The sequence below is a fragment of the Etheostoma spectabile genome, chromosome 10 (genome assembly GCF_008692095.1).
Source record: "Etheostoma spectabile isolate EspeVRDwgs_2016 chromosome 10, UIUC_Espe_1.0, whole genome shotgun sequence".
NCBI lineage: Eukaryota > Metazoa > Chordata > Actinopteri > Perciformes > Percidae > Etheostoma > Etheostoma spectabile.
In genome coordinates this window covers 18,237,362-18,252,760 of record NC_045742.1, presented here as the reverse complement: position 1 = coordinate 18,252,760, position 15,399 = coordinate 18,237,362, and the positions used below count along the sequence as shown (strand labels likewise).

The following is a 15,399-nucleotide window of genomic DNA, read 5'->3' as shown; positions in this document are numbered from 1 at the left end:
ACAACATTCCCCTCTTGTCATTCGCACTGCTTCTCTGGATAAAAAACTAAAACAAGGTGGGTCACTTTATCTTTTTGTCCAGCATTCTTTGAGACTGCTTGTACGTAGCAGGTATCGAAACTAATTCTGCCACTTTAAATCTGCTTAGTAGTGGAGAGTATACATCTGTTTCGATTAATTCTTCTCTCCTCCCCCAAATTAACTGTGTATAGTTCACTGGCAATGGAGGGAACTGAGTCAACCACTAGAGAGAGAACAACAGGAAGGGATGGGAGTCAGGCGCCAGACCACACGCTGCTGATGTCCAGCAAACCTCTGCATCGCTTCATCCAAAAAGAGCCGAGAAGTCTTGGGGTAACACATGACACAATCCAGGGACACAGAAAAGAACCTAGTTTTACACACAGAATGTATACTTTATTATCCCCAAGGGGGAATTCATGTGATCATACACGTTCTGTTTAAAACAGATGTACAGAATGCACAGAGGTTTACAGGATGTGTACATCCTGTGCAATGCTGGCAATGTTAAATATACATTATACAATCTAAATATAAGTAGTCAAAATACACAAACCTTTTCAAATCTATCTCTCATTTAACAGTTTAATTGTGGTATGCACAAATAATTTGTACCTTGTTCTGATTTTTCTGATCAGGTGTAGAGGATCAACCCCAATGATCCTACTTGTTGTCTTTATCATGTGCAGCAGTTTGGCCAGAATGCGCAAGAACAGCTGCAAACTGTTGTTCTACCCTCTGTACTACTCATTTTTTATCCATCCTTCCTCTTCTCTTTCCCAGATTGTCATTCTGATCTTTGGCTGTGCTGAGCTTCTGATGGGATTTCAGCTGTCCAAAGAAAAGGAGTCCACTTCTTGTGGAATCTACATTCCCTTCTGGCAGGGAGTTCTGGTACATAACATTTGGCACATGCGCTTGTCTTCAAAATTACAACGAAGCTACAGTATCAGAGTGGCTCTTTAAATCTCCTGAAACCTTATGTCAGGAAAGGTTAAAAAAAGAAGATCAATACCACTCATGTATGTATGGTAGCTAATTAGCTTAGCTTAGTATGAAGACTAGAAACTAGAAGCTATCCTGACTCTCTGAAGGTAACAAAGTCAACCCCAGCATCTCTAAAGATCACTCATCCACATGCGTTATCTTGTGTGTTTGATTATTACAAAACAACAAAAGAAATGTAAATAATAACAATTTATGCCATTGGAGTTGTTTCTTGGCTTTGTGTAGCAACTTGGTTTACATACTTTTTGACTTTTGTACAAATTAAACATTTGAAATATAACTTGTCAATTAGTGAGCTTTATAAAAGCTGGAAGGTTGTTTTTTAAACTTTTGGACAGAGCTAGGTTAGTTGTTTCCCCCTGTTTCCAGTCTTTATGCTAAGCTAAACAGCTGCTGGCCGGAAGAGCTTTATCAATTGTTAGAAAAACAAGCAAAGTTCAAATAAGCGTATTTCCCCAAAATGTCAAACTATTTAGGTCAAGGTGAGCTCAAGAAGCACTTACTTTTGACAACCTGTTATATAAAAAGCATCTTTAATTTGTATTAGGTAGACTGTGGACTTCGTGATACAATAATAATTTCCTGGGATGTTTGTTTTTAAGTTTCTTCTCTGTGGAAACCTGTCTATCTACACTGAGATGCAGCCATCCAAGAAGATGGTAGGTATTTGGGGACTTTGTTAGTGTTTAACTTTAATCACCTAAGTTTCTCTTGGTTTTCAGTAACTCAGCTTATCTTGTTGAATGTATTTTTTTAGGTGACTGTGTGTTTGGCTATGTATGTGGTTTCTCTTTTGGGAATCGTGGTGTCAGTTGGCTTCAGGATGTACCTCTTCGTCCATTATGAATACCTTAAGCACAGAGCAAGATACTATACAGAGGGGATTTGGGCCGAATACAGAGTGGTGAGTTACAGCATGCATGTTTTAGACTAAATGGACACATTTCCCCATGTATGACTAACGCACTCTGTCACTTCCTCTTGCTTTAGAACCAGCTTTTTGGTATTGAAGGCCTATTGTTCACTTCCTCTCTGTGTGTGTCTGTGCTTCTCATCTTCTTGTGTGCCGTTGCACGTTTGGCTCTGAAATCCACACACACTCAGGTAAAACATTTTTTATTGTTACTTCATCTAAATCAGGCCTTTCCCACTGAGATTAGAGATTCATAATTCAAATGTATCCCCATGAAGGGAGATATTTTTGATGACATACATTTACAGAATGGTAATACTTTATGATTACCATCATAAATAAATGTTAAATTGAGTGTTAATTAAACTTAAGTTAATAGATATTTTCCTGTTAACAAACATATATATATAATATAATATAATATAATGTTGTCATATATAATATAATGTTTACTATTTATTTTATTAGTAGTACTAAAGTTTATTGTTGCACACATTTTATAAAAAAGTATTTGTTAATGGTTGCAACTGATGATTATAATACCTTGTTAAATGGTAATACATTCTGTGTAATGCATCTATAAACATTGCAACAACAGTGCCATTTGATATTACTCACTAGCTGTGTGTCTGCCATCATGTTATTGCCTTCTTGTTGTCCTGTGCTCTAACACATACCATCTCTGTATCTTTAACAGGTTATTGTCCAGCACATCCCAGCCCCACTGAACGACACACCAACATCCAGCTAATCACAACCTTTTCAAGTGTTATTCTACAATATCTTACAGAGGTTTTCCTGCATCAAACCGACCGTGAAAAAGTTACATCATTCTGTACAGTATATTACATGTGGATGTTACACCACCTAGTGGGAGTAGCCCTATAAAGTCCAGCCACAGCATTTTTTAGTTACCTACATTTGCATTTCATTCTAAAGTAGCCCAAGTGTAAATGCAGTAATTAATGCATTACTGAACTACATTTATTTTTGCTTTTATATAATACCACAGATGTGAGTTGAGAATTGTTTTACTAATGCAAAGTAAAGAAGTACAAGAAAACCAAGTACAAGAAGACTGTTGGCTACTATGCCTGTGATATAAATGTTACTTTTCTATACACTGTGAATCTCCCATACACACCGCTGTCATCGTCATCAGTTTTTTGTCCCTGAGCAGCAGATATTAATCAATGAAAAAACACTAGTAGTTAGTAACATACTCATCGCGTTGTGTTTTGAACACATACGGGCATAGTTTTTACACTCTTTATGCAGCTTTTTTTTAATCAATTTAAACTTATGTATACACTTAGCTGCAGATATTTACAGTGTGAATATAAATGAGTAGATGTAAGGCTGGGCGATATGGAGAAAATCAAATACTACAATATTTTTGACCAAATGCCTTGATATCGATCCTGCAACGATATTGTAGTGTTGACTATTGGTACTTTCACAAAATAATTACACAATGAGATTTTTGATTAATAATCATCAGTAATGTGGATATAATGACTAAGTGGGTAAAGACAAATAATAAAACAGTTACAACAGTCTGTTAAGTTTGGTAAATGACAACTTTGCTGCAATGCAGCCTTTAAAACCAAGAAAAGACCACACTTAAGCCATATTACGATATCCAAAATGTAAGATGATATCTAGTTTCATATCCCGATATCCCAGCTCTAAGTAGATGTGTGCTCTGTGTTTTGGTTACAGGACAGCACATCAACCTGTGACATTTATGTTTTATTATCCTTCTGATGATGAACTGAAAGTATGAAGGGACATCCGTCCAGCATTTTTTTTCAAAGCTTGTGACTTCATATATATGTTTATATAGTTACATGTTTATCTACATGACTGTGCTATGCCTGCAGGGAAACCTGTAGTCATCTTTTGCCTGTGAATGTGTGAAAAACACAGTTGGATTTTAGCTTTAAGCTATATGTGGTGCATTAAATGTAATGTATTGTCTTTCTTAAATAAATAATCAAATGATTGAATTAAAATTGTGTTCAGATTGATCATCATATTACACACAAACTACCATTTGTACATCCATATGCTGCATTGACTGCACTCACACAAACTGTCTGCACACACAGACACAGTGTACTATAGATTATCACTGTTACTATGGAGGACAGCTCTAAGGAAAATGTGTCCCTGCAATAGTACTTTGTGCCTTGTTAGCAAATAATTAATCAGTATCTTTGTCTTTTCTTGCTAAGTGAAAGGCCCAATCTTTAATTCTGTTGGATATGCATGACCGGTCAAAGGTTTAGGGTCACTTACAAATTTCCATACCACTTCATTATAAACAGAATACCAGCTGATCTGAGTGGGAGCCTGATCTTTAATGCATTATCTACATTGCCCATAATCAGCAACCATTCGTCCAATGTTCCAAAGGCACATTCTGTCTTACCTGATATCATTTTTAAAAAAAATTGAGAAAACATTGGAGAACCCTTTTGCAATTATGCAAGCACATAATGTGATCTAAAAACTGCTGCCTTAGTTAAAAAAAACAATGCAACTAATCTCAGCTGGTATTCTATCTATAATGGAGTGCAATGGAAATGTATAAGTGACCCTTAGGTATAAATCTTAGGTATATTAAAACGTGTAATGTAATACTTTGGCTTACAGATGAAAAAGTTACTATAATATTACCAAACTGATCAGCATCAGAACATTTGGTGTTTTAAAATACCTGAACATTTCATAGTGCTACTAAGGTTCTTATCCTGTGTTGAATTTGGGCGGTGCAGTTGGAGCAACACATTTAACTAGAGCCCTGGACTGTCTTTAAATGCTTTCAGTATTTCCCCATAACAGTTGCGGAAGCACAATGACCTCTTTCTAGTTTGCCTTTTTTCCATCTGCCTTTCATTTCACAGACATCCCCTTGAGTAAACATGAGTTTGCTCCTTAGCACAGATTGAAATGCATTCTGACTCCTATCCTGGGGATTTTCACTTGTGTGCATGCTGCATCTATTGTTGAAAAGATGGATCAATTCTTGTTGTGAGCTTGGCATGAGGTTGATATCAACTTGGATGAGCTGCACAGCCATGCACCACACTTCAGTCACTGTGACAGTGATTTGACTGATTCATTATTTCTTAACGTCCCGTCTATGTGCAAGACATTTTGTCAGTGGTGGATAAAACATACAAACAATGTTGTTATCTAATAGCTTTTCACTGTCCATGTACCTAAGTTAAGAAAAACAGCCATGTTCCCCGGCATGGAAGTCTACATTTATAGCGGATGATTTAAAACTGAAAGTCTCTAAAATCACAAAATCTACAATTACACCAGCAACATTTTGGTCACTTAATTTATTTCCTTTCATTTTAGCTGAGTAGACAAACAGTAGTTCAACATTATAATCAGAATGGACGTCTTCTCCTGGCGTTGGTACACTAGGGAAAAGGGAAATCCAGTAGAGGCATTTCTGGTCATATTTAGTCCATTTGCATTTGGATTTTTTTTAACTTTCACAGTATTTAATAGATGTAGCTGGCTGTGTACAGAGACTGCATCGAGGCCTGGTCAGCTGAGCCGGAAGGCTTGTACTCTCCTTTGGCAGCCAGGCCATTGATCTGAAGAGAGCAACAGAGGGAGAAAGTTCAAATCTGAGTGTTAATGATCAGCCTGGGCCACATTAGTGCGGTACTGACTAGACAAAAGGCTTTTTAAAATCAATAATTTACCAGTCAGTATAAAGTTAGATAATACAAGGTAAAAGTCATTTAGGAGCCAGTTTTACAAATTGATAAGTGGGTATAATGTATTAGTGTTTACTCAGTATTAGTCATGCCCTCTGAGGCTAACCTTGGCCCTGGTGCAGAATGCTTCCTGTGCAGCTGCCTTGTTGGCAGCTTTGCCCTGCCAGGCTGCAAGAGCAGAGGCCTGGAGTGCACGGCCGTAAGAGAAGGTCAGTTTCCAGGGGCGATGGAGGGGCACCTGGTTGATGGCGTTCAGGTTGCGGGACGCCTCCTCCTCACTCTGGCCTCCAGACAGGAAACAAATGCCTGGAAAGACACAAAGCCGGATACCACTGAGAAACTCAGCTATCTGCGCTTTTTTTTTTATTTTTAATTTTTTGTAACTTGTTTGTTAAGAGGAAAGCTAGGATCATGACACTCACCAGGCACAGAAGCGGGGACGGTGCGCCTCAGAGCGGTCACGGTGGCCATGCCAACCTCCTGAGGGGTGAACTTCTTAGTGCAGGAGTGTCCGGCGGTGACCATGTTGGGCTTCAGCAGAGTGCCCTCCAGGTACACGTGGTGATCGGACAGAGCCTTGTACACAGCAGCCAGAACCTAAAACATGGGAGAGGCAGAGTTATTACTACGCATGCTTTAAAAAAAAAAAAAAAAAAATCTGATGGGGAAAATTATAGCTGGTCGTTTGGCTGACAAAGCCAAAAATGATGAACAAACCTTTTCTGTGACATACTGGCAGCGCAGCAGGTCATGGTCTCCGTCAGGCAGGATCTCTGGCTCCACAATAGGCACCAGGCCATTCTGGTGGAGAACATAAATGTCAATTTAAAAATTATGACTTCCCACCAACATTTTTGGTTGTCATTTCTATGGTGACTATGGCTGCACACACCTGTTGGCAGATACTGGCATATCTAGCAAGGACATTGGCATTCTCTGCAATGGCGAGAGCTGATGGGCAGCTATCGGAGATCTTGAGCACACACCTCCACTTGGCAAAGTCACAACCGTCCTTCTTATACTGGGCACAGCGCTCCGAGAGGCCATCGAGACCTGTGGAAGAATAACAAACAACAAAATCTAGGTATGCTGTTGTGTTGGAGCGTATAAAGATTTAATAATAAAGAAGCCTAGCAATTCTGAATTAGAATGGATATAAAATCCACTTTCACCTTGTGTAGTTGTCTCGCCATCTGTTCCGTTTAGACCAGCTGTGCCTTTGTCCACCTGAAGCAAGAAAATCAAAACACACCCATTAACTTACAAGGGTCAATGTATGGAAGAACTGAAGATGAGTGCATTCGACCAGGCTCGATCTCCACTTGAAGGCTCCTCACCTTGATGCCGACGACAATGCCCTGATCCTTGATGACTTGGGGGAAGAGCTTGCCGCTGGTTGATTTCTGGTAGAGAGTCTCGTGGAAGAAGATGACCCCACCCACACAGTTGGAGATTAAGGGGTCAGCGGAGAAGAGGAGGTCACGGAAGTAGCGTCGGTTCTCCTCGTTGTTTTCTACATTGATTTTCTGGAGACGCTTTCCCATGGTTCCTTGAAAGAACGAGATGGTATGGAAATCTTTCCAGTTGCACACCCTGCAGTCCGCTTGATCATAGAATAATAATTAGAGACTTAAGGCTCACCTGTTGATTCATCTGCAGCCAGGATTCCCTTTCCTGGAGCCACGATCCTCTGAGCAATGTCAGAGAGCTCCTTCTTCTGCTCCGGAGAGAGGGATGGGAACTGATGAGTCATCCTAGACGATAGAAGCAAGTTATTTCACAGTTGGTCCAAACTGAAGTATGAGAAAGATGAAGTCTATTGTTCCAAAACAAAACAAAAAGAACATCTGACTTCCTGCCTGTCTTGCACCACCTCTGTAAATATTTGGCTTTAATGGTTGAACTTTGGCCTTTAGAACATATCAGGTTCTACCTTTAGATTTGTAACTTAATTTCATAGTTCACTCAAAGTGGTTGACTGCATGACGTTTTCCAAAACTTTCTGCAGAAGCCCCCCCACTTAAAAGAAAGCCGCATGAAGGCTAGGAATACAAATCACGAGCATAATTTGCACACACATACAATTCGCATTATAATATCATACCTCGACATTTAAAACCCTTTCAAAATAAAATCTCCACTAATCTATATTGCAAAAAGAAGTACTGCCTAATTTGTCAATGCAAAGAAACCTACTTGACTTGCCTGTTTTTCCAGTTCTTAAAAGTTAAGACTTTTGAACTATCGTGCATCTTCATAAAGTTCTGCCATAGATAAGTTCTGCAACATTACTTCCATTGCTGCACTTACAGAAACATGAGGAAACCCAAAGACGGGGACTATAATTTCGCAGAAACCATGGGGAGGCGATACGGTTCTTGTTTACTTTTCATGAAAACAAATGGGAATCAGCGACCGCAAACGTCTGCAATAGCTAAAAACTAGAAAGACGACTTACTTTCAGAGGGTTTTTTTTCCAAACAGCAACGGCAACAAAAGAAGCAAACGGCCTGTGCAGCCTCCCAGCAGTAATTTGACAGGTTGAGAGGCCGAAAACTTGGCACGTAGCTGTATTTAAAGGCCGTTTGGTGGTGTGGAGGAGGTGCTCGTGATGTGGCGGGGCGTGTGTCGCCCAGGTAACGCAATTGGCCCGGTGGGACAGACAGGGGCGGTGTTAGCATGATAGGCTATGGCATCAATGCTCTTTAGTGGACTTTATGCTCATTTCAGAAACTGGGTGGATGAGTCGAAAACATGAAGGGAACACTGTGTGTCGTCTAAAACAAGTTCTAAAATCGAAGTCTGCAAGCATGCACGCACGCATCACACACTACTGAAGCACACCCCCCGTTTTTTTCTCGATGTTGAAAACATGATGAAATGTAGGTTAATGTGAGAGGACTGCTGCAATGTTGCAATGCAGGTTTCACTGTTACAACAACATGTGATAATGTCTGTTTGTGTCGTACGGGAGACAGTTAGAGTTTTTAATTTCCAAATCTTCCAAAGTCAGAGCATAATAGCCTATATTTATTGAAATAAAAGTGTGAATTTGGTTTTATATCAATATGTTTTAGAATGTTTAATAACTTTTCCCTCTCCCTACACATGCATTTTCATTATTTGTATGCTGTTGGGAATGTGTGGGAATAAACAAAAGTCACAAAAAAATGTAATTCTGATCAGCCCTGTCTACATTTTACACCAGGAGAAACATTGATCAACAATTGTTTTACTTTAAGATTTAGTAATCAGAATGGGACCAGGTTTAGGCACAATATTGGACAAAATATTCCATTAGTTCCAACAAAAAAACCTGCTTTTTCATGCTACCTTGTGTGTCTGCCTCATTGCGTCACACTGCTTGTCAAGCACGTCATGCATAAACAGTTCTCCCACTGATTTCTGAAATGCCCCAAACAAACGTGGGTGTTTGTAATGCTCTCACTAGTCCATGAGCAACCTATTGCAGTGAGATATTTGGATCAATAGGTTGGGGTGGATCTGTCACTCACAATTAATGACTTTTTCACAATCTGGACTCTGCACCCTGTGCAATGTACTCTTTAATAGTGCTGATCAGAGTTCAGTCCCTGTCCATGTTATCTTTTAACACAAGAACTAACTAAGAGAAAAAGATAGTTGGGAAAGAGCAAAATGTTGTCCAGACACATTTACTTGCCCCCACAAATAAATGAACTAAGAACGTTGAGCACCAGAGGAATGTTTTCTGGAGAAGGATTAGTTCCCCTTCCAGGCTCTACCCTTGAGCAAGGCATAGAGCCCCTAACCTTCTGGAGCATGGACTTTGTGGCAGCCCCTGTCCTCTGACACCTCTCCTGTCTCTGTTCTCACCCTGGACACCACCTGTTTGATCTCCGGGCGTCAAGAAGACGCTAGAGTCCATCAGAACACCAAGCGCCAGACTAATGAACACTTTCTTTCCTAAGACCATCCAGACTCTTGATTTAATGCACCCCATTTTGCACATTTTATTGAATTTTATTTTTGTTCTTTTGTTCATTTTTTACTGATCTGTGCAATATTATATTATTATTGCAATGTTGTGTCATTGATATTATGACAATAAAGGCTTCTTATCTTATCTTATCTTATTGCAATTTCTGCAGCATGTCCTGAGAACAGCAATAATTGTATTACTTAAACCAAACATGTTTTGATAAATTACCAAATATCTACAGCAGATGTTTCTATATATTATAACAGCAGTTCTCAAAGTGTTATAATAATGTTCCCCCTTACTAATAGTTTTTCAACCAAGTACCCCCTGAAAATAAGCTTTACGCTTTTAAGCCACTATATGTTTTAAAGTTCAGTGCTGTGCCATCAGTGTCTGATTATTCAATTAAAAAATCTCATGTAGGCCTATCCCATGCAGTACTCCAAGGTACCCCTAAGGGTATGCTTACCCCCATTTGAGAACCACTGTTTATATTTCTATCCAGTATTAACTACAAATGATTATGTGGCCAACCTATCATGTGTATGTCCACACTATCAGTCTAAGTGGCAGACAGGGTGGACATTTTGAGCTTCAGTTAGCATGTTAACGTTTGCTTACAACAAACTGTAGCCCAACTAGCTAGCTAGTCTTTTTGTCAAAGAGAGTAGGCTAGTTAAACTTGCATATCTTGAAAACATTGTATTTGTATCACTTCAAACATAGTTTATGCCGATAGGGTGAGCATGTTAAGTTTTGGCAAAACAAGTAAGCAAACTCATACAAAGAAAATTGCCATTTGGAAAATATATGACTCACCCTGCCACTGAAAAGACAAAAAAAAATTATTCTGATGTCAAAAATGGCCTTTGGGGCAGATTACACAATATGGCAGGGTGGACAACCATTTAAGGGACCTTGACATTGTCTTTTATAATAAGTAAAAAAATATATTGTTTTTAGAACAAAATGATCAATGCACTCAAATTGAGTAATCCGAGTGCTCTCTCTCTCTTAACTACATATTAATATGAAAACAAAACATTATGATTTGAACATCTATGAACATGTATGAGGAGTGCATGGGACATAGCAAAATGTCACACATCCTCTCATACAAAACAAATCAAGAGCCAAGTAATGCTTTATTTATTAATACAATCACTTAACATAATATAACCAACTCTTTCATAGTCATTTTAATGTTAAGTTATCATGATAAATTAGTTATTTGTGTTCAGGACAAGGGATGTGAGAAAAACCCTGTGTTAAAATCTGGTCCCAACCATAGACCGTTATAATATACAGTCTATGGTCCCAACACCTTAACTATTGTAATGTACAGTATGTTGTGCTCACATGGTGCATTCTGATAAATTAAAATAGTTTGATAAAATCACCACAAACTAACTGAGCAGGAAACCTGGACTGTGCTGAGTATAATGAATCTGTCATCTAAAATAAGACAACATAAAATAATCATTTAGTAGTCCCTCAAAAGGGAAATGTGCAGTTACAGCAGCACAGGGGATAGTGCAAGAGGCATCTGTAAAACGTGCAAGATGTAATAATAAAAATGCAAACATGATTGTAACAAAATAAACAGTAAACACAGTAAACAGTATCTAGAAAAAATATACTAAACAGACTGAAATGTTGAATACACATTATTCACAGGATTGGGCAGATAACACATTGATAATGAAATTGCACAGATAAGTAAACCTTGATATTGCACATGAGTGAGTTTGTGAGTTATGAGTCAGTATTGTAGGCTAAACATGCATTCGTCTTGATGGGAACTTGGAGACAACAGGGGCCCAACAGCAAGTGTTATGCCAGGGGGCGCCCTAACTGCTTGAGTGGTGATGAGAGTCTGGCCCCTCCCTGACGGCAGGTGGCGCAGTGTCAGATCAAGGTTGTCCCACTGAGAGCGGCACTTCCGTTTCCGCGTGGCAGGGGGCCTAACGCTAACTGTCTATGGGTCCGCAATATCAACAGCACACATTTGTCAATAACATACAACTCTTAGCATTAAAAGCGGTAAGACTTTCGTTAGGAGCGAATACTATTGATACTATTACACAGTTAATCCGTTGGCCTGTCGTGTCAGAATTTAGATAAACATTAGAAAAAATTGGGTACTCATCTTCGACCAATTTACCCGTTAGCTAGCTACATGTAGCGTAGCTTTGCCGTTGATCCAGCTGAACCATCTGCATCTAACAGTCCACCTTCTTCTATCAGTCAATTTCTGCTTTTTCTTCCGTTTGTTTCAGGAGTCTGAGGATGTCGGGACAGAAGCGTCCTGCCGACCCCAGCGGTTCCTCGTCCTCCGGTGCGCCCCCGGAGAAGCGGAGGGAGAGGGAAGGAGAGGACGGAGCTGCCGGTGTCAGCGCCGCTGCCGGAGGGAGCACCGCGGTGGAGACAGTCATCAAACTGGGAGGAGTGTCCAACTCCGTGAGGCCCCTTTTTTACTATCCACTACGGCTTATAAATGTATTCGCAGGCTTCAACTCAGAAGTGTAAAGCATGTATGTTTGTATATGTATGGATTTTTCTTTTTGTACTCATGTTCTAACACTTTTTGCAGGAAGAGCAAGACATCAAAGCTCTCCAGACTAAGAACCGAAAATTAGGAGAATCTCTTGATCAGAGACAGGTAAATTAATCCTACAATATATGTTTATAACACTTTACACACACACACACACACACACAGAGGAAGCTGCACTGATTGTGGGTCTCTGTTTGGAGAGAGATTCATCTCTAGTCTTTGTTGGTTTGCAGGTGATTGAGGACGAATTGCGAGAACGAATTGAGAGACTAGAGACGCGGCAGGCCACTGATGATGCCAGTCTGCTGATCCTCAACAGATACTGGAACCAGGTAAACAAGATTAGAGAAGGAAGCAAAACAAGTCTCCTTTCCTATAAGGATCAAATAGTCTAAATGTGATTCTGTTTTCTCCCCTTCAGTTTGATGAAAACGTTAAACTGACCATCAGGCGTTATGACCAAGCAAGTCGCGAACCTGAGAAATGTCTGGCAGGGGAGGGACGGAGCCTGAAGCCGGAAACTCCAGAACCTGATGGCGACTCCAACCAGGAGCGGGCCAAGGATAGAGGTAAAGATGGAGCTGACACAGGATCATGTCTTTGTAACAAACCATGCCCAGCTTCTCCTGTCTGCATGTCGAAGTGTCTTAGACGAGGCACTGAACCCAAACTTTCTCCTGATGGGCAGGCCTGTGCCTCGCATGTTGGCTCTGCCACCATTGGTGTTTGAATGTTGATTAACAAAACCAGACATCAAAGCCAAAAGCCCTCTTTTCTGCTTTGGTCACTCAGGCAATCAGGGAGAGACAAACAACTCTTTCCTGGCAACGCTGGCGAGCAGCAGCAGTGAGGAGATGGAGGCTGAGCTTCAGGAGAGGGTGGAGTCCAGCCTGAAGCAGGCCAGTCACGTGGTGGAGATCTACGAGTGTCTGAAGAGGACCGTGGACCAACTGAAGGCAGAGCTGGACTCCGGAGCAGGTGAGATAAAAGGCGACAAGGTTCAAGTGGAGGAAGACGTGATAAAAGTAGAGTAATGGAGTACGGCAGAGGATTACATTTATTAGTGAGGTATTCATAAAGTCAGTTTTTATGTTTGAACCCACGAAATGTGATCTTTTCAGAGGGCAGTCTATGGCAGGCTGCTTTCAAACTGAATTCCCTCCTGACCAGCGAAAACAAGCGGCTGCAACAGCTGACGGAGGACCTTAAGCAGAAGCACATTCACATGACGAGCGAGGTACAAATCATTTGCCTTTCCCTATTTACTGTTGCAACCCCAGGTGAAGCCAAAAATAACAGTTGTAAAAATCTGTGTAAAGTGGAATTCCTAAAAAAAAAAAACTCTGGTTCCACATTCTGTAATAGGGATTGACCAATATGGATTTTTAGTGCCAAAACAATTTTTTTGTTTTTGTTATTTTTTCATCAGCCTTAGCCGGTGACAGATACAGGCTGCAGATTTTCTTGAGCCAATATTTTGTTCCCTCAATTTACATTAAAAAAAAAAAGTAAACCACGCCACACTGGATTGGTTTTCGGAATCTGCTCTGCCATGTCTTTAAAATTACTAAACAAAAACACAGATCAGTGTCACTCCTGGAATCATCTTACATTCATATCACCCAAATGATGTGTGCAATGTGCATTATATAAATGGATGCACTGCATGTGGTTAACTGTGCAAGGGTAAAAAGGCTTTCATCAGCATCGACAACACAGTCTTGGTGATGCATTGCTTGCTGACATATAAGACCGATATAATTAGGTCACCACAAAATGTCTTTTGTCAACAAATTTAAAGGATTTAACAAAACAATAAACCTGAAATGTAGCCATTCGAAATAAAGTGCTTGATTTGTATATTAAGACTGCCATGGTGCTGTGGTGGAGGGGCAGTGCATGGTCTGCATGTGAACTGCAGCATCTCCAGCAACACAGAGCTGCCTGTGAATACCTGTCTTTTTTATTTAATACAGGGACAGTGCATATTAATGAAAATTTCTGTCAATATGCCAGTGTTAACCAAAGGGCTGTTTTTCATCTGCAGTCCCGAGACAGATTGGAAAAGTAGTAGTAGTAAAAGTAATTCTATCGCGACTCTGTAATGCCCTGTCTTTAAGCCTTTGCTACTACTTTGGACACAGTTTATTTGTATGAAAATTTAGGCACAAAATGGTTGATGATTTATTGATAGATTTAGTAAAATATTACATTCTTTCAAACTCATTATGACTTTGTGTACCGCAAGTTATCAAGTATGTTGTTTATGTGTTTTTTCTGTTGATCATCATCCTCAACTGCTGCTTGGTTGCAGAGTAATATCTCAGGAAGGATTGTGGTTCTATTAGCTCCTGTGTGTGTGTGTGTGTGAGGTGTCAAAGTCTTCCTGTGTGTTCCTGTCTCGTCCAGTCCCGGCCCCTTGGCCGTGCAGCTAACAAAGCAGACCAGCGTGTCAGCGAGCTGCAGGTTCTGATCGAGGAGCTCCAGTGGGACATGGAGAAGATCCGCCGGCGAGAGAACAGACTAAATGCACACCTGACTGAGATACTGGAGAGGGTGAGGATGTGTTCACTCTAGGTCCCTGTGTCTTCGGTTTTGTCCATGATAGTGGTGTGCAAACATTTAGATTATATTGGGGTGTGTTATAACACTCTTTGTAATGCATCCCAGGTGAACAGCAAAGGCTATAAGGTGTGTGGAGAGGCGAGCAGCGTTTGTGGCACCATCACTATTAACAAGAGAAAGGTAGGAAGTGGATTTCACAATTCTGTTAATTAATCAAGGTGTGAGGTTATTCATTTTGTATTTTTTTTTCTACGCCTGGCTTTACGTTCTTGTTGATATTTTCCCTCTCCTCGCTTATCAAGTTTGAAGAAATGAACAGCGATATGGAGGAGAACACGGAGCTGGCAGACAACCGCCTGGTGGAGCTGCAGAAGCTCCAACAGGACCTGCAGAGTGTGCACCAGGAAAACAACAACATGAAGGTGGACCTGTGTTTCTCACACACTGTTCTTTTGACTTTCATGTGGAAATTACCAACTAATGGAAAATAGTATTCTATGAATCATGGTTGCACATTTATAATTTTCATTTACTGCTATTATGAATATTAAAAAAGAAGACCTGGGTCAAAGATTATCCTTGGGGAAAAGGAATACTGCCTCTGTGTAAATGTTTACCAGAAACTCCTTAC

At 40.2% G+C, this 15,399-nt stretch overlaps 3 protein-coding genes across 5 annotated transcripts in view; 2 read left to right on the top strand and 1 right to left on the bottom strand.

Annotated features, from left to right (window-relative positions):
* Window positions 1-26: 26 nt before the first annotated feature.
* LOC116696895 (membrane-spanning 4-domains subfamily A member 4D) lies at window positions 27-3,014 on the top strand. 2 transcript variants are annotated; one of them, XM_032528140.1, is made up of 7 exons: window positions 27-56; window positions 206-354; window positions 805-915; window positions 1,632-1,688; window positions 1,787-1,933; window positions 2,020-2,133; window positions 2,640-3,014. In XM_032528140.1, the coding sequence occupies exons 2-7, from the start codon at window positions 223-225 to the stop codon at window positions 2,691-2,693; spliced, it is 615 nt and encodes a 204-aa protein (XP_032384031.1). In that variant the 5' UTR covers window positions 27-56; window positions 206-222; the 3' UTR covers window positions 2,694-3,014. The 2 variants fall into 2 exon arrangements, with proteins under 2 accessions (XP_032384031.1, XP_032384032.1); XM_032528141.1 differs by having other exon boundaries at window positions 38-56; window positions 213-354.
* Window positions 3,015-5,279: 2,265 nt separating this feature from the next.
* aldob (aldolase b, fructose-bisphosphate) lies at window positions 5,280-8,402 on the bottom strand. Its single transcript, XM_032528135.1, has 9 exons — window positions 8,144-8,402; window positions 7,327-7,439; window positions 7,023-7,234; window positions 6,858-6,912; window positions 6,578-6,738; window positions 6,403-6,486; window positions 6,108-6,282; window positions 5,792-5,991; window positions 5,280-5,559 (listed from the first exon to the last, which is right to left on the bottom strand). Exons 2-9 carry the CDS (start codon window positions 7,436-7,438, stop codon window positions 5,464-5,466), a joined length of 1,095 nt encoding a protein of 364 aa, XP_032384026.1. The 5' UTR covers window position 7,439; window positions 8,144-8,402; the 3' UTR covers window positions 5,280-5,463.
* A 3,167-nt stretch (window positions 8,403-11,569) lies between these two features.
* Window positions 11,570-15,399, top strand: part of rnf20 (ring finger protein 20, E3 ubiquitin protein ligase) — an 11,549-nt gene continuing 7,719 nt past the window's right edge. For both annotated transcript variants that reach the window (XM_032528106.1, XM_032528105.1), the window contains exons 1-10: window positions 11,570-11,689; window positions 11,926-12,106; window positions 12,240-12,308; window positions 12,437-12,535; window positions 12,625-12,772; window positions 12,996-13,181; window positions 13,325-13,440; window positions 14,613-14,759; window positions 14,874-14,948; window positions 15,071-15,190. In XM_032528106.1, the coding sequence (XP_032383997.1) occupies window positions 11,936-12,106; window positions 12,240-12,308; window positions 12,437-12,535; window positions 12,625-12,772; window positions 12,996-13,181; window positions 13,325-13,440; window positions 14,613-14,759; window positions 14,874-14,948; window positions 15,071-15,190 (1,131 nt within the window). In that variant the 5' untranslated portion in view covers window positions 11,570-11,689; window positions 11,926-11,935. The remainder of the gene's footprint in view (window positions 11,690-11,925; window positions 12,107-12,239; window positions 12,309-12,436; window positions 12,536-12,624; window positions 12,773-12,995; window positions 13,182-13,324; window positions 13,441-14,612; window positions 14,760-14,873; window positions 14,949-15,070; window positions 15,191-15,399) is intronic.

Coding starts and splice junctions, on each gene's coding strand:
- LOC116696895 (XM_032528140.1), top strand. CDS start 223: ATGGAGGGAACTGAGTCAACCACTAGAGAGAGAACAACAGGAAGGGAT. Junction 355..804: donor AAGAGCCGAGAAGTCTTGGG/GTAACACATGAC, acceptor TCTCTTTCCCAG/ATTGTCATTCTGATCTTTGG. Junction 1,934..2,019: donor TTTGGGCCGAATACAGAGTG/GTGAGTTACAGC, acceptor CTCTTGCTTTAG/AACCAGCTTTTTGGTATTGA.
- aldob (XM_032528135.1), bottom strand. CDS start 7,438: ATGACTCATCAGTTCCCATCCCTCTCTCCGGAGCAGAAGAAGGAGCTC. Junction 6,739..6,857: donor TGGCGAGACAACTACACAAG/GTGAAAGTGGAT, acceptor ATTCTTCCACAG/GTCTCGATGGCCTCTCGGAG. Junction 6,283..6,402: donor GCCAGTATGTCACAGAAAAG/GTTTGTTCATCA, acceptor CCCATGTTTTAG/GTTCTGGCTGCTGTGTACAA.